The 21,759-nt window shown below is 44.5% G+C and overlaps 1 protein-coding gene and 1 pseudogene across 1 annotated transcript; one reads left to right on the top strand and one right to left on the bottom strand.

Annotated features, from left to right (window-relative positions):
* Window positions 1–233: 233 nt before the first annotated feature.
* LOC137774278 (HLA class II histocompatibility antigen, DO alpha chain-like) lies at window positions 234–3,155 on the bottom strand. The gene is made up of 5 exons (XM_068559556.1): window positions 3,070–3,155; window positions 1,655–1,903; window positions 930–1,211; window positions 697–832; window positions 234–466 (listed from the first exon to the last, which is right to left on the bottom strand). Exons 1-5 carry the CDS (start codon window positions 3,149–3,151, stop codon window positions 463–465), a joined length of 753 nt encoding a protein of 250 aa, XP_068415657.1. The 5' UTR covers window positions 3,152–3,155; the 3' UTR covers window positions 234–462.
* Window positions 3,156–9,075: 5,920 nt separating this feature from the next.
* LOC137774048 (HLA class II histocompatibility antigen, DP beta 1 chain-like) lies at window positions 9,076–11,094 on the top strand (annotated as a pseudogene).
* The last annotated feature ends 10,665 nt before the right edge of the window (window positions 11,095–21,759 follow it).

Raw genomic sequence — 21,759 nt, forward strand, 5'->3', positions numbered from 1 at the left:
AATGACTGTCAATCCCCAGTAGCAGGTGGCCATGCTCAGTAGTCATCCCCAGAAGTCCCCACTTCCAGATCCCAGCATCCCTTACACACTGAAAGAATTGGCCAAGACCTGGTAAAATGAATACAATGTAAACACTGTTTAAAATTTTACTGCTGCTAGCCAGGGCTTTGGGTAGAGCAAGAAAGTGTGTGTGTGTGTGTGTGTGTGTGTGTGTGTGTGTGTGTGTGTGTGTGCGTGTGTGTGTTTTGGGGGTGGGAAAGGGAACTCCTTGGTGCCCCACAAGTCCCTGCCATGAGTACGGGAGCCAAAAAGGAGGAGACCTATAGGACAGAGGTTGATCCCATTCAAAGTCAGCACGGTGGGGATGAATGTGGTAGACTCTGGCACTGAGCATTCAAGGGCTGTCGACACTTGCCAGGAAGCCGTAGGGTGTCTCCCATACCTGTTTCTCTCAAAGGGCCATTACCTAAAGTAGCAAAAACCATATGACCAAGGTTGTCCCAGCTCACACTTCTGGGATCCCATCTCTGCCCACCTCCCCCAAACCTGATACCCTCGCCTCACCTCTGCTCTTCTATTCCCTGCCTACCACTCGTCCCTGACCCCACCCCTCCCCACAGAATCTCTCATCCTCCACCCTCGTCCCGTGCAGAGTCATCTGCTTTCCTCCCCACCAGACTCCCGGGTCCTGCGCACCTGGGGGTGCTGGACAGGCATGTGCCTGTGATGATGAGGGTGATGCCCACGAGGAAGCCGGCCAGGCCGAGGGCCAGGCCGAGGGTGCAGACCAGGGTCTCTGTGGTGGCAGGCAGCAGGGTAGGCACCTGGGGCTCTGGGAGAGAAAGGGAGGGTCAGGGGTCGGGCAAGGGGATTCCAGAGTGAAGGACACACGGGTGTGAGAAGGGGGGCCTGGGGAGGCGGCTTCGTACCCCAGTGCTTAAAGAGAGGCTCGTCCAGTCCCCAGTGCTCCACCTTGCAGTCGTAGAAGTCGTCCACCGAGGGCACAAAGGGCAAGTAGTGGAACTTCCGGAACAGATGGTCGGGCTGGGCATAGAAGCTGGTCTGGGCCACCCCCTCGGTGATGGTCTGACCGTTGCGCAGCCAGGTGATATTGATGACAGGGGGGAAGATGTTCTCCACGACGCAGATGAGGACGTTGGGCTGGCCCAGCTCCACGTGAGACTTGGGCAGCACAGTCACACTTGGGGGCACTAGGAGGAACCAGGCCCTGAATCCCACAGGCTCAGCCCTCCAGCTGGGCCTTATCAGTGCTGGGATTGAGGGGTGTTTCCTCCTATTAGCCTTCCGAGAGCAGGGAATGGTCTAGGATGGTGACACCAGGACAGAAGCAGGGGGACAGAGGGATGAGAGATTGTGGAGGGCAGAGGGGGCCCCAGGGAGTCCTGTATCTGCTAGGTCCCTGATGGGGAGTCCAGCGGGAGGGGTCATTTCTCAAGAGGAAGAGGTTGCTGAAGGAATCTGAGAAGATCTAGCACCTCCTGGGAAGGAAAGGGCCTGAGCACAACAGTCTCAGATTCCGAGAGTGGAGCCCAGGAGTCAATAGAGGCCTGTGAGGGGGGGGAGGAGGCTTCTCTGGGCCTCCCCTGCCTGCCGGGGGCTTGGTGGAGGGGGGCACAGAGGAAAGGCCAGGTACCGTTGGCGGCTCTGGTACGGTTCGAGCGCTCCACCAAGACGTCCAGATGCGCTTTGATCATCGTGATACTGGCCAGCCCACTCTGCGGGTCAAAGTACGCGAAGTTGCCAAATTCAGGCAGACGCCACACAGCCTCCCTCTTCTTCAGGTCCACAGAGAACAGCTGCTCTCCATCGAAATCATGGGTGAACTGACCCGAGCCATCATAGGACTGGTAGAAGGCCGGTCCGTAGGAGCCCATGTGGTCAGCTGTATTGAGTGAGTTCAGGGTCGGGGGAGAAAAGAAAAGGTATCAATCTCATCCATCAGATGTGATGTATTGAGTCTCTGAGCTGTGCCCCATCCTTGGTTCTGTGTGGGGGCAGAGTCCCGTTCTGACGCTGAGCTGGTCCTTGGAGAGTAGAAGGGTTGCCATGGGACGGAAGGGAGAGGATGGAGGGAATGGGCACATCCCCTGCACACTGGCCAGCACAGAGGCATGGGTGCAGCCTGGCATACCGGGTTGGGAAGAGGAGAGGTTGCCTAAACTCAGGCTTGGGATCCCCAGAGTTAAATCTTGGCTCTGATGGTCTGCCCCAACTGTGCTACCAGGTCCTGTGTGTGAGATAAGAGGTGAGTAGGGGGGTGATGAGGAGAAAATAAGTAAGGTTAAGAGCATCCGTGGAGCTTTGGTCACAGAGATGCAGTGTAAGTGGATGTGAGGGAAAACAGGTGATAGCTGGCAGGAGTGAGAATTAAGATTTGTGACTAGAGACTGAAGGGATAGAAAAAGGCAGCCCAAGGTATTGCAAAGAGCAATGGAAAAGGAGTCAGAAGTTCAGGGTTCATGTCCCAACTCTTCGGTCTCAGAGCATTATGATCAAATGTGCCTCTTCCCATGACTGAGGCTCTATTTTCTAGAAATTGGGAGTTAGGTGTTCGTTGATAAGATGCCTTTATAATTCTAGGAAATTATTTGTGCAATGATCGTGAGAAACCACCATGTGCCCAGCACGATACCAGGCCCCAGGGAAATACAGGCAAACCAGCTGTAGACCCCGCACACAAGGAACTCAAGTCTAGAGCAGGATAAAGACAGATAAACAGCTACCTATTGACCTGGTGATAAATACAGCAATAGAAAATGGGCTCGCCCCAAGCCAGGAAGTGGTACAGAAATCAGGATGCTGGGCAGCAGTAGGACGGAGGTTTGGGTCTCAGAGAGGAGGGAGGAATGAGGAGGCACCTGAATGTGATGCTGGGCTGAGCTGCACCTGTATTTTAGGTCCAGGACAGACCTGATAGAGGTGAGAGGGATGCGGGTAAAAGAAGTTGCCCATAAACCAGAGGAAAGGAACTGTTCACTCTCTGTACCATCTGGCGTGTAACCCCACGCCCTTAATCTCCTCTCCTCACCCAGCACCCTCTGCACTCACCCTTGATGGCCCCAGCTTCCTGGGGGCTCAGGAGGGTCATCAAGGTGTGGAGTCCCAGGGCCAGCCCCCCACTGAGGACCATTGTCCCCTGGTGCTTTAACCAAATGAGTCCAAGTCGGTGTGGGGGGTAAAAGAAAAGAGGGAAGGTAAAGAGGAAGAAACAGATTCTAGGATGGGGGAGCCCCCTGCTGTATTCAGCCAATCAGAGAAATTCTCTGAGTTAGCGTAGCTGTTGCTGGGGAAAGAAGTAGAGGAAAGAGCCTGGGTGAGAAGATGGAAGAATTCATTGGGCCCACGAGCACCAGGGAGGCTTGGTCCACAGGAAGTCAAAGGGATGGGAGGGGCTTAGATTAACTGTTTCTCCATCCTCCAAGAAGGGATCCTGCGAAGGGAGAGAAAAGGCCATCAGAGCACCGCACAGCTGAGCTCAAACAAATCCTCTATATTAATCCATAGTGTAGGGACTCCTACTCGTCCTATAAGTTTCTGTGGACCAATTTGGAGTTAAAAAATAAAATAAATTTGGGGATTCCTTGGCGGTCCAGTGGTTAGGACTCTACGCTTCCACTTCAGGGGACATGGGTTCAATCCCTGGTCGGGGAACTAAGATCCTGCAAACCACATGGCGCAGCCAAAAAAAAAAGGAAAAAAAATTTTTACTAAGAAACTTTAAAAGGGAAACGCTGGCTACACAGTAGAAAAAATCTTTTAAATCTTTAAATCATGTTTTAAAATATTACTTTATTTCATTACGTGAGGAAAACTGTATAATCGTTAGAGATATTTAGAGTGAAAAAGAGCCATAAGGAGTTCCAGTGGACCTTTCTGAGGAGGGCAGAGGGTGCTGGGTAACCTCCATGAGTCCCTCCATGTCCCCTATGCCCGTGTCTCAGCCTGGAGGTTGCCCTGTGTGGATTGCATCACCCTTACTTTTGGCTTCTAATTGGGAGGCATTGGCAGAATTTAGTCTAATGTAAAATATATATATAAAGTTAACTGTCTATCCTGGTAAAGAGAAGTCTAACCAAATATCGGAAGGCAATGTGTCAAAAGTGATGAAATAAATGATTTTCGACTTGGAAGGGATCTAAGAAATCATCTGAGTCTGTGTTTCCAAACCTGGCCACACAGGAGGATCAGCCACGAAGTGTGTTAAAAATACAGATTCCTAGGTTCCATCCTGACCTGATTTAGAGTAGCTTTTCCAAAGTAGGGCCAGGGGACCTGTGTGTTTAGCGTGCTCCCTAGATGATTCTTGGGCAGCCAGTCTATGGACTGCTTTTTGGCACAAACAAACAAACAAACAAAAAACCACCTGCTCTGATGCTCTTTCCTACACTGAGTGGCGTTGATTTACAATATTGTGTTAGTTTCTGTTCTACAGCAAAGTGAATCAGTTATACATATACATATCAACTCTATTTAGATTCTTTTCCCATATAGGTCATTACAGAGTATTGAGTTCCCTGTGCTATACAATAGGTTCTTATTAGTTATCTATTTTATACATATTAGTGTGTATATGTCAATCCCAATCTCCCAATTTATCTCCCTCCTTTCCCTCTTGGTAACCATAAGTTTGTTTTCTACATCTGTGACTCTATTTCTGTTTTGTAAATAAGTTCATTTATACCATTTTTTAGATTCCACACATAAGTGATATCGTGATATATGTCTTTCTCTGTATGAGTTACTTCAATTAGTATAACAATCTCTAGGTCCATCCATGTCGTTGCAAATGGCATTATTTCATTCTTTTTTATGGCTGAGTAGTATTCCTTTGTATATATGTACCACAGCTTCTGCATCCATTCATCTGTCAATGGACATTTAGGCTGCTTCCATGTCCTGGCTGTTGTAAATAGTACTGCAGTGAACATTGGGGTGCATGTGTTCCATCATTGTTTTTTTAAAAAGTGTTGTCTGTACCTCCCCCATCTTCCCTCTAACCAGATAAGCACCTTAGCATGCTTTCAAATACGTTCAAATACTTCTCCTTCACCAAGGTATTTGATCAGTCTTACTTCCCATACCTTTTTGGCACCTCCTGAAATTTTCTCTTATTGGAATACTTCCTCCAAAAGTGTTTTAAATGTATTTGTGTGGCAAACCTTCTGAAGCTTTGTATGCTTGAGAACATTTTTATTATATCATCACTTTGAATAACGTTTAGCTGTTGTATTAAGTTCTAAGTTTGACTTTTTTCTCTTTAATATTTTAAATAATATTATCCCAATGACTTTTTTGCATCCAGTGTTGACATTAGGAAATCTGCTGTCAGTGTGTCTCTCCAGAATCTTTTAGAATTCTCTCATTGTCTGCTATTTTAAAATTTGTTATATTGTATCTAAAATGGGTTTGTCCATATCTTACTGTAGGCCATTATGGAGCCTCTTTATGTTTTAATTCTAAGAATTTGTCTCTTTTATTTCTGCAACTATTTCTCCTCTCTATTTTTATTTTTATGAAATTCATATTACCCACATTGGGCACGTCTCTCTTTCATCTCTTTTGGCTTTTCTTCTCTGTTTTCAATTTCTTTATCCTTCCATCTTTTATTCTAAGAGAGTTCTTTAGTCTAGTCCTCCAGCTTACTAACTGTTTTTCAGTTGTATCTCTCCCAATATTTATTCTCATTAATGTGGTTTTTCTTCTGACTATTTTATATATATATACATATATATATATATAGCTTGTTTGTTTTGTTTTGTTTTTGTTTGGCCGTGCCTCTTGGCATGCGGGATCCTAGTTCCCAGACCAGGAATCAAACCTGTGCCCCACCCCCATCCTCACCCCCCCACCCCCACCCCCCCGCAGTGGAAGCGCCGAGTCCTAACCACTGGACCACCAGGGAATACCCGACTATTAAATATTTTTACACCTAGAACTTCTATATAGTTTTCCCTATATCCCCTAGGTTTTTTTTTTTTTAATACAATAGCTTCTCTTATTTTTGTAAATGCATCGTTTATGCTCATTTTAAGTGGCTAGTCTATATTTACTAATACTTCTTTTAAGGACACCTATGGGCCTGTTTGTTGTTTTTCTTTGGAGGTGGTGGTGCTCCCTGAAGTAAGGGAGTTACTATTTTGGCCTGTGAACCAGGACCGGACCAGAGGGGAAGTGAGAAACAGGAAATGGCCTCCTCCTCCGGCTGCCCCTTATATGTAATGTATAATAATATTATGACTTCAAGGTTCCTGTATCAAATCCTCATAGCACCTCGTAATTTCTAGTTCCAATTCACCACCAAGACCATGTGTAAGAGAACAGTGAAGTAGTTTATGTTAAAATTCCCCAAATTCAGACAGATACTCATCTGTATCTCCATACTTTGCTCTCGACCCTATGGGAGAGATCAGACCTTGATCCACAACTGCGATTCAGACATGAGTAAACTAGCTAACATATTGGGGTCTCCAAAGGTGCTCACAGATGCCCCTGAAAGAAGTTAAAGGGAATAAAGTAAAGCCTGGCCGGGGTCGGGGGGGCAGGGCTGTCAGAAGAGTAGTGGCTACGGTGCAATATGACGTGGTATCAAAGATGACATTGAATCACTAAGGGCTTAACAACGTTTCTATGGGAAATGCCTTCAAAACATTATGTCTGGGCTTCACTGGTGGCACAGTGGTTGAGAATCTGCCTGCCAATGCAGGGGACACGGGTTCAAGCCCTGGTCTGGGAAGATCCCACATGCCACGGAGCAACTAGGCCCGTGAGCCACAACTACTGAGCCTGCACGTCTGGAGCTTGTGCTCCGTAACAAGAGAGGCCGCGATGGTGAGAGGCCCGCGCACCGCGATGAAGAGTGGCCCCCGCTCGCTGCAACTAGAGAAAGCCCTCGCACAGAAACGAAGACCCAACACAGCCAAAAATAAATAAATTAATTAATTAAACAAAAACAAACAAACAAACAAAAAGTCTACTGCAGAGAAAGACAAATATCATACGATATTGCTTATATGTGGAATCTAAAGAAATGATGCCAATGAACTTATTTACAAAATGTAAATAGACTCATAGACATAGATATAGACATAGACATAGACATAGACATAGAAAACTAACTTATGGTTACCAAAGGGGAGTGGGGGAGGGATAAATTATGAGTTTGAGATTAAAATATACACACTACTATATATAAAATAGATAAACAACAAGGACCTACCGTATAGCACAGGGAACTATACTCAATATCTTGTATATATGTTAAGGAATGTAAAAAAAAGAATATATATATATAAAAAACTGAATCGCTTTGCTGTACCCCTGAAACTAACACAAAACTGTAAATCAACTATATTTCAATAAAAATTTTTTAAAAGTAGGTCTCCTAGAAGATGGGGCACCTAGAGTAGGAGGGGCACCCAGGGGGTCTAGAGGTGATCAGAATTCTGGGTGAAATAAAAGGGGTGTCAAAGGAGGTCAGCAGCAGCATAGAGACAATGTGAGGAATAGTTCAGAGTAAATCAGCCCCGTAGTGAACAGCAGCCATCCTTGTTCCCTCCACCTCCTGCTCTCGGCTAGGGAAGGACGCAGGGCAGAGCGAACATTCTCAAGACCTACCTCCTGGCAGGTCACAGACTGCAGTATCTGTACCCACATTACGTGTCCAGGATACGTGCTGCTAGGGACTTGAAAGTATAGCGAGACCAGGGACAGGCCCTGGAGTCGCAAAGAAGGCACCAGAGATGTCCTGCTCTGACACGCAGGTATTTATTGGTCTCTGGTATTTCTCAGGAAGGATGCTGTGTGGGAAGAAGTCCCAGAGGAGACCGGGGCTTATAGATCAGTGTGGGGATCACCTTGTCACCATACTTCAAATGTCGACATGTATTAAGTGCTTTCTATGTGTCAGGCCCTTTGCAAGGTGCTAAGTGTGAGTGGAATCACAGATGGGCAGGATTTGGAGGAGTCTTTGGAGACTCCCATCATTGGTGCTGAGGAGCACAGAGATTCAAAGGGACTGGAGGTTTAAAGTAGATCTGACAAAAATAAATAAATAAATTAGAATTCCCTGGCGATTCAGAAGTTAGGACTCTGCGCTTTCACTGCTGTGGCCCTGGGTTCAATCCCTGGTCGGAGAACTAAGATCCCGCAAGCCGCGCATGCAGACAGTAAATAAATACATAAAGTAGATCTGATGCTGGGGACTCCCCTCTGTCCTCTTCTGTCGCAGAAAGGTTGTCACCTGCAGTAGGACAAACAGTGTGGTTAGGACTCCCCGGTTAGCAGTGCATCCTTCATTCCTTTACACCTGCTCCCTGCTCCCTTCTATTTCTCCCCTCACAGGCCCCTAAGAAGATGATCTTTCCAGCAGATGAGGACCAGTGAGAAGTCAAGAGGTACCCTAAGGAGATGCCATGTCACTCTCTCCAGCTCTCTCCACCTGTCCACCTGCTTGTTTTCCTCTTAGACCTGAAGGTTCTCTAGGGTAGGACTCTTTATGATTAATGCTGGAAAGGACCTCAGAGATGATTTAGTTAAATCCTCCATTTATGGGGTAGGAAAACTTTGGACCAGGGGGGTTCTGTGATTTCTCCAAGGTCACATGACTGAGTCCAAGAACATTGTATATTCTATCATTTCACACTGGGAGGTGACGGGTTTAGGGGTAGTCATCAAAATACCTTTACATCGACAGGAATAACACTGAATTGATGTGTCAATGCCTTGAGAGAGAACTACAAAGAGGCTGGAGGTGAGGTGAGGGGATAGAGAGAAAACACTGAACACAAAGTTGTAATTGTGACTCTGCTCTGGACAGAAGGCAGAGGGAGGCCTCTGAGTTCTCCAGTCGGACACTCTGCCGAAGGAGGATGGAGACTCAGGAGAAAAGAGGCAAAAGACCACTATGTGGTCCTGGATGCAGCCACTCGACGTCACAGGGAAAGTGGGCAGAGTCTCTTGGGGGCATGGGAGCCTCTCCCAGCCCAGCTCTGCCCTGGTCTCTACCTTCCGCAGAGCTGTACGTGTACAGAGGAGGAGTGACTGCTACTGGGAGTGATGGACCGCTACTGGAAGTGATACCTTTATAACAGAGTGGTGTACATCCAGTTTGACAGTGCCATGGGGGCATTTGTGGCTGTGACCAAGATGGGGCACATCACTGCATGTTCACAGCAGAGCTTTTTACAATAGCCAAGACTTGGAAGCAACCTAAATGTCCATTGACAGATGAATAGATAAAGAAGATGTGATATATATAAAATGGAATATTACTCAGCCATTAAAAAGAATGAAATAATGCCATTTGCAGCAACATGGGTGGACCTAGAGATTATCATACTAAGTGAAGTAAGTCAGACAGAGAAAGACAAATACCATTTGATATAGCTTATATGTGGAATCTAAAAATAATGATACAAATGAACTTATTTATAAAATAGAAACAGACTTAGAGAACTAACTTATGGTTACTGGTAGGGAAGGGGGCGGGGAGGGGTAGATCGGGAGTTTGGGATTGACATGTACACACTGGAATATTTAAAATAGATAACCAACAAGGGCCTACTGTATAGAACAAAGATCTCTGCTCAATACTCTGTAATAACCTAAATGGGAAAAGAATTTGAAAAAGAATAGATACATGTATATGTATAACTGAAAAAAAAATGGAAAAGAATATGAAAAAGGATATATATGTATAACTAAGTCACTTTGCTATACAGCAGAAATTAACACAACATTGTAAATCAACTGTACTTCAATAAAATGTTTTTAAATGTAAAAAAAGAAAACCCTGCCAAGAATTGGAACATCCAGAGGGAGTTCCTGGGACTGAGACAAATCGTGGGTGGACGTGATGTGCAAACAAACTGCACATGGACAAAGGTTTCACCCTGAAGCACAGAGGTGAAAGGGTGGGAGGGAGAGAGAAGACCCTGGAAGGGGTGGGCTCGGGCAGCAGAGGAGGGGAGCACTCTCCATCCCATCTCCAAGCCCCAGTGGGTCCCAGGCTGGGTGGCCTGAGCCCAGAAGGCTTCACAGTGCATGGGGGCCAGACCAGCATGGGAAAAGGCCAGACTCCCTGCTAATTAAACACACAAAAAAAGATTGGGTTTGTGGCTCTTGCTACAATTTTCTTTTTTTTTTTTTTGGAGTTGGGGGGAGGTGGGTAGAGGAGACCAGGAAACATACATTAAATGAAGAATGAATCAAGCTACTTCTTTTCTTCTCGTTTTCTAATGAGGATATCAGACCAAGAGATCAAAAGAATGCTACTGGCTGAATATATTCTGATTCTAAGATCATGTTTGGCAGGATGATACACCCCTTTGAACAAGGTAGGAAAATGTCAATTTAGGTAGCTTCACAACTGGTTCAACATTTCTGTTCAAAAAATATTAGTTACCAGCCTATACGTTTCTGGTGAAAGTGTTATAGAAAGTGTTATAGTGCTGACTTTGACCCTCTCCTGTTCCTCTCTGCTCTCTCTTTATTGTGTCTGACAAGGCCCTCCTTGGAAAAATTGAATGTTTTACTCTGCTTTTCCTACTCTGTCCCCCATCTTCTGCCTTCAAATAGCTTAATGGATGATATATTCATCTTTAACATCTAAAAGTCAATTTGGCTTAAAAATGGTGAATCACTGTATTGTACAACTGTAACTTATATAATCTTGTACGTTAACTATACTTCAATTTAAATTTTTTTTTTAAATGTCAATTTGGCAAGAAAATCACTCAACGCACTGCATTAGCTGTCTCCGTTGTCATAACAAGATTCTTTCCCGCACTCCTAGTCCAACCTAAAGTGAACGTCTCCCCCTCCAAGAAAGAGCCCCTGCAAGCCCACAACCTGCTCATCTGCCATGTGACTGATTTCCATCCAGGCCACATGCAAGTCCGCTGGTTCCTGAATGGACAGAAGAAAACAGCTGGGGTTGCGTCCATCCACCTGATCTATGATGGAGACTGGACCTCCCAGCTCCTGGTGATGCTGGAAATGACCCGTCAGCAGGGAGACGTCTACCCCTGCCACGTGGAGCACCCCAGTCTGGACAGGCCTGTCACCGTGAAGTGAGTTACTCCTTTATGACCCTCTGGACTCCAAGCTCTGAGGTCCACTCACTACGCCTCGGGGCCACACCACCCCGTGTTTTTCCTCCTCAACCCCCTGTGGTCTGGGCTGGGAGCAAAGGAGAGCTGGTAACTCTAGTGTGCGTTTATCCCTGCCCTGGGAAATCCTAAAGACTCTCTCCTTGTTAGAAAAACCTCAGAAAGTAACCACCTTCGTGACTGGCCCTCAGACATGAGAACCAGCCTCTCCCCTCGGTCTCCCTTCAGCCCCTGAAGCTGGGACCTGACGGGCTGACATTGGCTCCTGTGGAAGTCTCCACTCCAAGATCCAGAACTTTGGGGTGATTGCCACATTTTTAAAATTAATTTTTATTGGAGTATAGTTGATTTACAATGTTGTGTTCGTTTCTGCTGTACAACAAACTGAATCGATTATACATATACATATATCCACTCTTATTTAGGTTCTTTTCCCATATAGGTCATTACAGAGGATTGAGTAGAGTTCCCTGTGCTGTACAGTAGTCCCTTATTAGTTATCTATTTTATATATAGTAGCGTGTATATGTCAATCCCAATCTCCCAATTTATCCCTCCCTCCCTTCCCCCCTTGGTAACCATAAGTTTGTTTTCTACACCTGTGTCTCTATTTCTGTTTTGTAGCCACATTTTTAAACCTAGTTCAAAAATCATTTTGACTGTTACCTTAGAATACTGAACATTCCATCCTCTGCTTATAAGCAGAACCAATAGATTAATATAGGGTTTGACGAAAAGAAGATGGTCTCCCTGACTTTCTGTTTGGCCAAGAATTCCTCCTAATGTGGTGTCATCAGACTGCAGTCATAAAGCTGTAAGTTAACTCAGGATTCTAACCATCAAATCAGGTTTTGAACCTTGCCATCTTAGGGATAGAGGGTTGTCCCAAGGAAACATGGAAGATAAATGATTTAGTACTTCTTTCCTTTCCCTGTTTTATTGGACAACTATAGGAAATTAAAACTGTGGATGGGAGAGGGAAGGACTGGGAGTCTGGGATGAGCAGATGTAAACTATTATCTATAGGATGGATAAACAACAAGGTTCTACTGTATAGCACAGGGAACTATATTCAATATCTGGGATAAACCATAATGGAAAATAATATGAAAAAGAATATATATATGTATAGCTGAATCACTTTGCTGTACAGCAGAAATTAACACAACATTGTAAATCAACTATACTTCAATAAAAAATAATAAAATTAGGGTCTTCCCTGGCTGTCCAGTGGTTAAGACTCTGTGCTTCCAATGCAGGGGGCACAGGTTTGATCCCTGGTCAGAGAACTAAGATCCCACGTGCCACGCGATGCGGCCAAAATAATAATAATAGTAAATAAATAAATAAATAAAAGTGAAAAATAATAATAAAATTTTAAAAATAAATAAATAAACATAAAACTTTAAAAGAAATAAATAAAACTGTGGGGTAATTTTTAATTTTTATGAGAAATGGTCTAAGATTTTTGAGGGAAAAGTCAGATTATCCATTGAAAAGCATCTGAATTTTACATGTTCTGTAAAGCTAGGGAATGTTCAATAGGCTCCCATCTCCACCTAGTGGCCGACAGTGGGATTTAGCCTTGGAGCAAGAAATCAAGGGATTTGTGAACAATTTGTTGGAATACTCCAACATTTTTTAAAATATATATACATTTTTTAAATTTTTATCTATTTGGCTGCGTTGTGTCTTCGTTGCTGCGCGCAGGCTTTCTCTAGTTGCGGTGAGCAGGGGCTACTCTTCGTTGTGGTGACTTCTCTTGTTGCAGAGCACCGGCTCTAGGCGCGCGGCTTTAGTAGTTGTGGCTTGCAGGCTCTAGAGCGCAGGCTCCGTAGTTGTGGCGCACGGGCTTAGTTGCTCCGCGGCATGTGGGATCTTCCCAGACCAGGGCTCGAACCCGTGTCCGCTGCATTGGCAGGCGGATTCTTAACCACTGCGCCATCAGGGAAGTCCCTACCCTGACTTTTATATGTGTAACCTTTTCTCTAACTTTTTCGTAAAGAATGTTGGAGTGGGACTTCCCTGGTGGCGCAGTGGTTAAGAATCCGCCTGCCAATGCAGCGGACACGGGTTCGAGCCCTGGTCTGGGAAGATCCCACATGCCGCGGAGCAACTAAGCCCGTGCGCCACAACTACTGAAGCCCACCTGCCCTAGAGCCCGTGCTCTGCAACAAGAGAAGCCACCGCAGTGAGAAGCCTGCACACCGCAACAAAGAGCAGACCCTGCTCGTGGCAACGAAGACCCAACGCAGCCAAAAGTTAAAAAAAAAAAAGTCGGGATAAATATGGCCAAATGTAGCGGCTTTGGCAGCACCAGCACTTCTGCAGTTTGGCTGTGCCTCGGACAGCAGCCATGAAAATATACTAATCATTGCTCTGTTGCAATATTTATATTTTTGTTAAATAATTGAATATAAAGAAATATACCAACAGAAGGCAACCCTTCAAAATTAACTTTAGAAAGAAGAAGGTCTACAAAAGTAGAGAGTCATAGTATCTATAAAGTGAGTGTGATCATCAGAGAACATCTAGAGCAGCCCTGCCCAATAGAACTTTCTGCTTTGATGGAAATGTTTATATCTGAGCTGCCCAATAGAGCAGCCACTAGCCACATGTACTCTTGAGCACTGAAAATGCCATTGGCTGGTGCAACTAATGGGCTGAAATTTTCATTTAATTCTAAACTAGTTAAATTTAAATTATAGCCATATGTGACTAGTGGCTACCATATTGGACAGGCAGAGTAGAGTTTACAATCTTTCTCTTAAAAAAAAATGTAGGCCCTCTCTTAGTGGCCTTTACTGGAGGCTGTAGGATAAGCTGCTAGAAAACTGAAAAATGAAAAAGAATTTGAGGGACTTCCCTGGTGGTCCAGTGGCTAAGACTCTGCGCTCCCAATGCAGGGGGCCCAGGTCGATCCCTGGTCCAGGAACTAGACCCCACATGCATGCTGCAACTAAGAGTTTGTATGCTGCAACTAAAGATTCTGCATGCCACAGCTAAAGATCCCACATGTGGCAACGAAGATCCCGCGTGCCGCAACTAGGACCTGGCGCAGCCAAAATAAATAATAAATAAATATTAAATTTAAAAAAAAAGAATTTGAGAAGCCAGGGAAGGTAGAGATAAAGAGTCTTTTCTGGTCATGGATCATTAGATTTGGGGATAGCAAAATCTCAAAAACATAAGAGGCCCACTAGCAACTTAATACATTTACAAAAGAGATTAAAGAAGCATCAAGAACCGTCCAATTCTAGCAGATACAGAAGCTACAGCCATAGAAAGAATCTTGGCAAACCCTCAACTAATGCAGTTGAGAAGTGCTGGGAACGAAGCCAAAGGGAATCCCCAAGACAAAGAGCTTACAAAATTTTAAGAACATGTTTTCTCAGTACATACAGGAAAGGAAGCACTTCAACACACCTCCTCTGATTCACCCTCTGAGTTTAAAGAGCTTTGCCCTGAAAATCAAGCCAGATCCTCTCCCAGGACAGCACAAATAACTTCAATTTCCTTCCCTCCAGATCTGTTACAGTAGTAGATCTGTCTGGAAACACTACACTCTATTAAAACTTTGGACAAAGGACAATATTGCAGAATTCTAGGAACTTTGGGATACAGGATCAACAGGAACTTTTAATTAGGAAACTTAATCTAATAAGAGGGCTATTTTGACTGTTGGGGCATGTGGAGGAGAAAGTATCTAAAGGAATAAGTTGTGATAACATTAAATGAGGTTACAGAGAAACAAAAAAGTTCCTATGGTGATTTCACCTGCCCTTGGGTATGTTGAATTTACTACTGCAATTCCGGGAAATAGAAAAGCTCCCACTCTGAACCTCTGGAATTTCACTTCCCCACCAAAAAATGTAAATATGAAACAGTGCCAAGTCTCTAACAGAGTATGTAAAAAAACAATTATGATAAAATAGTTGGAGAAACTTGAGATAATCCATCCCACCAACAGAACTCTTTAACATCTCATTTTGGCCAGTCCAAAGGTAGGTGAATCTCAGAAGTTAATTGTGAATTATAGCAATATTAAGAATAATAGTTAGGGACTTCCCTGGTGGCGCAGTGGTTAAGAATCCACCTGCCAATGCAGGGGACATGGGTTCGAGCCCTGGTCCAGGAAGATCCCACATGCTGTGGAGCAACTAAGCTGGTGCGCCACAACTATGGAGCCTGCGCTCTAGAGCCTGTGAACCGCAACTACTGAAGCCACGCGCCTAGAGCCCGTGACCCACAACAAGAGAAGCCACCGCAATGAGAAGCCTGCGCACCTCAACGAAGAGTAGCCCCCCGCTCGCCACAACTAGAGAAAGCCCGCACACAGCAACAAAGACAATGCAGCCAAATAAATAAATATAATAAAAATGAAAAATACCATATAAAAATAATAGCTAATTCTTTTTTTAAATTTTTATTGAAGTATAGCTGATTTACAATGTTGTGTTAGTTTCAGGTGTACAGCAAAGTGAATCAGTTATACATATACATATATCCACTCTTTTTTTTTAGATTCTTTTCCCATATAGGCCATTACAGAGTACTGAGTAGAGTTCCCTGTGCTGTTCAGCAGGTTCTTACTAGTTATCTATTTTATTTAGAGTAGTGTGTATATGTCAATCCCAATCTCCCAATTTATCCCTCCCCCCAAATAGCTAATTCTAAATATTACTCAGTGATTAAAAAAAAGAATGAAATATTGGACAATAAGGTCCTACTTTATAGCACAGGGAAATATATTCAATGTCCTGGGACAAACCATAATGGAAAATAATATTAAGAAAATAATGTGTAGGGCTTCCTTGGTGGCACAGTTGTTAAGAATCCGTTTGCCAATGCAGGGGACACGGGTTCAAGCCCTGGTCTGGGAAGATCCCACATGCCGCAGAGCAACTAAGCCTGTGCGCCACAACTACTGAGCCCGCATGCCACAACTACTGAAGCCCGCATGCCTAGAGCCCGTGCTCTGAAACAAGAGAAGCCACCGCAATGAGAAGCCCGCGCACCGCAACGAAGAGTAGCCCCCGCTCGCCGCAACTAGAGAAAGCCTGCACACAGCAACAAGGACCCACAGAGCCAAAAATAAAAAATAAAATAAAAAATAAAAATAAAAAGTATAGTGACTGTTAAAAATAATAATAATAATGTGTATATATATATGTATAACTGAGTCACTTTGCTGTACAGCAGAAATTAACACAACACTAAATCAACTATACTTCAATTTTTAAAAAGTAAAACAAAAATTTTTTTAATTAAAAAATAAAGAATGCCATTTGCAGCAACCTGGATGGCCCTAGAGAATATTATACCTAGTGAAGTCAGAGAAAGACAAATATTATATGATATCACTTATATACGGAATCTAAAAACTAATACAAATGAATCTGTATGCAAAACACACTCACAGACATAGAAAACAAATTTATGATTACCAAAGGGAAGAGGGAGGGAGAGACAAATTAGGAGTAGGGAATTAACAGATACAAATTACTATACCTAAAATAGATCAGCAACAAGGATTTACTGTATAGCACATGGAATTATGCTCAATATCTTATAATAACCTATAGTGGAATTTAATCTGAAAAAAATATATAACTGAATCACTTTACTGTACACCTGAAACAAACACAATGTTGTAAATCAACTATCAATAAATTTTTTTTAAAGAATAATAGCTAATTCTTTTTTTTTAATAGCTAATTCTTAAATCGTGCTTACTAGATGCCAGGGATTGTTCTAAATACTTTTTATATATTTCACTCATCTAATTTTTTAAAAATAGGGCTTCCCTGGTGGTGCAGTGGTTAAGAATCCGCCTGCCAATGCAGGCGACACGGGTTCGAGCCCTGGTCCGGGAAGATCCCACATGCCACGGAGCAACTAAGCCCGTGCGCCACAACTACTGAGCCTGCGCTCTAGAGCCTGCGAGCCACAACTACTGAAGCCCGCGCGCCTAGAGCCCGTGCTCTGCAGCAAGAGAAGCCCCCGCAGTAAGAAGCCCGCGCACTGCAACGAAGAGTAGCCCCAGCTCACCACAACTAGAGAAAGCCCGCGCACAGCAACGAAGACCCAATGCAGCCAAAAATAAAATAAAATAAATTTTTTTAAAGGTTTAAAAGAATAAATAAATAAAAATAAACAAAATGAGGTTAGCATTGTACCTGATATTATTTCCTTAGTAAAAGATCTTTCTAGGTCAATCCTTGATTAGCGTGTATGCATTCATCTGGCTGATATATTCTTCTCAATATCAATAAACTATGTCCATCACCAGTTTGCTTTCCCATGGCTGCCCCAACAAGTCTCATTTATTATATGACCTCAGTAGATTTTTTTCCCCTGAGGCACAATCCAATAAAGCAGAAGTTAAAGAGATGACCTAAACCTAATGCAAGTATTAAAATTGTTCGTTACACTTATGACACATTAACCAGGAGTGAATTGAAAACAATTATGCCTGTGAGGAACGTTATGGGGGTGGTAGAAATAGCCTTTATCTTGATAGTGGTGGTGATTACACAATGAATATGCTTGTTAAAACTCATAGGACAGTACAGCTAAGATGAATTTCATTGTATGTAAAATATATCTCAGTAAACCTGATTTTTTAAAAAGCAACTGCAACCCAAAACTATGTCTTCCCTTATTGATTTTATGATTAAAAGGAATGAACCATAAAACCATAAAATTTTCAGTAAATAGGGGGAGAAAAAAATCTGCCTAAGATCAGGGAAAAGCCCTCGCCCTTGAAACACCCTACCCCAAAAAAGAAAACCAGAAATTAATTGGCATGTGTGAATTCTGAAATCTGCATCTCCTACATCTGTATTAAACTTGGATCTCTTCATCATATTACTAAAAATGGATCCAAATCATATGGATCTTTAAACAGGATACCTTAGGGCTGTGCTGTCTGATATGGTAGCCACTAGCTACATGTGGCTATTTAGATTAATTAAAATTTAATAAAATTAAAAATACAATTCTTGTGGGACTTCCCTGGCGGTCCAGTGGTTAAGACTCTGTTCTCCCAATGCAGGGGACACGGGTTTGGTCCCTGGTTGGGGAACTAAGATCCCACATGCTGTGTGGCCAAAAAACAAACAAAAAAATAAAATAAAATTCTTTAGGTGCACTAACCACTTTTCAAGTGCTTGATAGCTACATGCGGCTAGTGGCTGCCATACTGGATCACACAGATGCAGAATATTTCCTTCATCACAGAAAGTTCTAGTGGACAGCACTGCTCTAGAGGGCAAATAGACATATAGACCACTGGAGTTTAAGGATTGGAGTATTGAATACATATCTGTATGGCATGGGTCTCTGAAAATTCAAGTGGCTGACATTTCTAATTAAAATCATCTTGAGATGATACACAGTCTAACTATTCTACTTATACTCCAACAAGGCCAATTATCTTCTCACTCAGAGGCAAGCACACCAATAGAGATAACTCATGGTGAAGTCAGGGAGGAAAGTGTGACACAGGAACAAGCTCTAGATGCCTGTAACAGCCTGCAGAAACTTCAAGAAATCCCTAGAGGGAAGTTTGCCAGCAAAACAGAATACATAGCCTATTTGTTTTTAAATTTCTGCTTAATACTTTGCCTAGTGCTCGGGGGTAGATAATATTGGAAACTCCTCCCCTCAGGGCAAATACGTTCTTAAACGATTGATTTTTATGGAAATTGTGGGACTGCTTTATTGGTAAAAGCAGCCACTGGAGAATCCCCCCTTTCTGGATCTAAAGAAATTATTTAGAGACATGGCAGGCAGAGAATTGTTCCCCAATATCCATAATTCCACAGTTCCTAATAGAACTTTCTGTTTTATTTGGGCACATGGACTTCCAGAATAAGTCCTAGTTTCCCATCCTTCTTTCCAGTTATGTGTGGCCACACGTAAGTTCTGTCCAATGCTCTGTAAGGAGAACTGCTGTGTGCAACTTCTAGAAGGTGGCCTTATAAAGAGGGTGATGGGTCCTTCTTTCCCCTTCCTCTTTCCTGCTGATTTGAATGCAAACCTGAAAGCTGGAACTCAAGCAGTCATATTGGACCTGAGAAGGAAGAGCCATGTTGAGGCTGGTGGAACAAGAAGATGGAAAAAAGTCTGAATCTCTGACACTGTTAAACACCATACCAGCCCTGGAGCTCAACGTGAGAGAGAAATAAAAGTCTATCTTGGTTAAACCACGATTGTTCTCAGGGTATCTGTGTCTCACAGCTCAACCTAATCTGAACCAATATATACAGCATCTCTTGTTCGCAGCCAGGCTATAACAAGAGTAGATTCATGGAAATGTAAAATGGAGCTCTCAAAGTACATATCACCCTCAAGCATCAGATACAGTAAAATGATGGAATGGTTTCCTTCAGCCCCAGTGCAGGACTGTCACTAAAAACTCTCTCACAGCTGCTTATCTTCTTGGTAATCACACCTTACATGGTGCCTTGTCCAACATGGCACCCTCCACGGTGCTTGCCAGTAAAGAGCCCAAAAACTGTGACTGACAGGATGGAGAAGGAATCCCAGATGCTGTTGTGTGGGCCCATGAGCATCTGTTGAGTTTGGTGCCATATCAAAGGATTTCAGAAAGGAGCTGGTATAGATTTACTTATTGTAATAAATCAATAAGACAATACAGTGGCTGATATACTTTCCAATATCCATGTTGCATCCCGAGCTGCCAGGTAGGAGACTTAGTATCTTCAAAGCTTTTGCAATAGCCATAAAATCACTCTTTAGGGCTTCCCTGGTGGCTCAGTGGTTAAGAATCCGCCTGCCAATGCAGGGGACATGGGTTCGATCCCTGGCCCGGGAAGATCCCACATGCCCCGGAGCAACTAAGCCCATGCGCCACAACTACTGAGCCTGCGCTCTAGAGCCTGTGCTCTGCAGCAAGAGAGGCCACGACAATGAGAAGCCCGTGCACCGCAGGAAGAGTAGCCCCTGCTTGCCTCAACTAGAGAAAGCCCATGCGGGGCAATGAAAACCCAACACAGCCAAAAAAAAAAAAAAAAAATCACTCTTTAAAGACACAGCAAAGTGGAATTGGGCTTTTCTACCGCTAAGTGGTGTCAGGTATGTCTAATGAATGAATGTTGGTGAATGTCATGTTTGATAGTGACATAAACAGAACCACAACAGCTATAACCAAAGCATGTTCACGTACTTTAGGCAAAGAAAATGTGTAAGAATTCACGCAGTGGTGCCGTATTTCACTGACTTGATGACCAAGGGAAGACAGAGATATGTAGGCCATGGCCCTCTGGGATATGTCGTGCTCCCAAGTACAGTTACCTAAGTTGTCCAAATTTTACAAGTTGTTTTTTGACCATAAGTCACAGACGCCACAAATATCAGCTCAAGGCTGAGAAGCAGCTCCAAGATGTGACAGGCTAGAGGACATGCTCCCAGCCTTCGCGCTATAATCTCATAGTCCTCCCCACTCCTAGTCCTCCCCTCCTAAGCCTCCCAACCTGTTGTTGGCTGTGTATGTGTCTAGGACCTTCACACCCTCCTCCAACCTGGGGGGCCCAAAGTCACTCCCCCAATTCTCTATTTCTCTCTCCTTTATCTCCTCCCCATCCCATCTAGAAGCCTCCACTCTCCACAAGCCACTGGAGCCCCTGCCAGTACCCACATGTCCAGATTTCAGGACGCTTGCACTACCCACGCCCAGTCACACCCCAAAACTTCCACCTCTGGGTGCTTCCCCTCATCTTTCCTTAGAGCCAGGCCCCAGCTTGCTGGAGGAGGGGGCAGGAGATGCCCCACTGCAAGGAGAGGGCTGTGGTCCTGGCGTCCTTGGCTGCAGCTTGGCACAGAATTGCTCATAAAACCGTTATACGGGGTTGCTTGGCATACTAGTTAAATAGACTTTTGTGCATGGGCCTGGGGACCTAACCGCCGTGTATAAATGTTAGTTGAGTAAATGCATGGCTTTGTTTCCACGGAGAAAAGCTCTCTGAGCTCAGAGCATCTGACCAAAAGTGACCTTTGGGAACACTCCCCTCTGTGCTCCAAGGGCGACCTCTGTGGGTTTGGCTCCAACTGCAAAGAGAGCTCCGGAGAAACCTCAGCTCTGGCCCGGCTTGTCTGGGAGTGGGTGCGGGCGAGCGGTGTGAGGAGCATCTATTTAGGTCTGATCTTCTGTTCAGATGAGGCCTGGGATTGGGGGGAGAAGGGTGCCTGAAGCCATTGAGATGGAGGGGAGGGCGTGGCTGATCCCAGAAACCACGTCCATCGCCTGATTCCATATAGACGAGGGCCAGGGGCTTCTGCTCCATTCGGCTCCCTCCTGGGTTGGGGGAGTGGGAATGAGGGTTCAGTTGGTGATGCAGGAGGGGCGGTGGTTTAGGGACGTCTTAGGGCACGGAATCACTGCGCTTGCGCTTTAGCCGGGCGAGGTCTCCGCGCCGCCACCAGGGGGCCGCAGAGGCAGAGAGATGCGCGGAGCCCGAAGAGCAGGCGCGCGGAAGGGGGTTTTCACCTGCGCTCGGTTTTCCTGCCCAACCGCCGCCGATGCGAGGCCGGACTTCTAGATGCCCATAGGAGAGCTCCCTGGGATCGATACTGAGTTAGCTCCAACACTTCAGGGTTTCAAAGA

This window comes from Eschrichtius robustus, chromosome 12 (assembly GCF_028021215.1).
Source record: "Eschrichtius robustus isolate mEscRob2 chromosome 12, mEscRob2.pri, whole genome shotgun sequence".
Lineage (NCBI taxonomy): Eukaryota > Metazoa > Chordata > Mammalia > Artiodactyla > Eschrichtiidae > Eschrichtius > Eschrichtius robustus.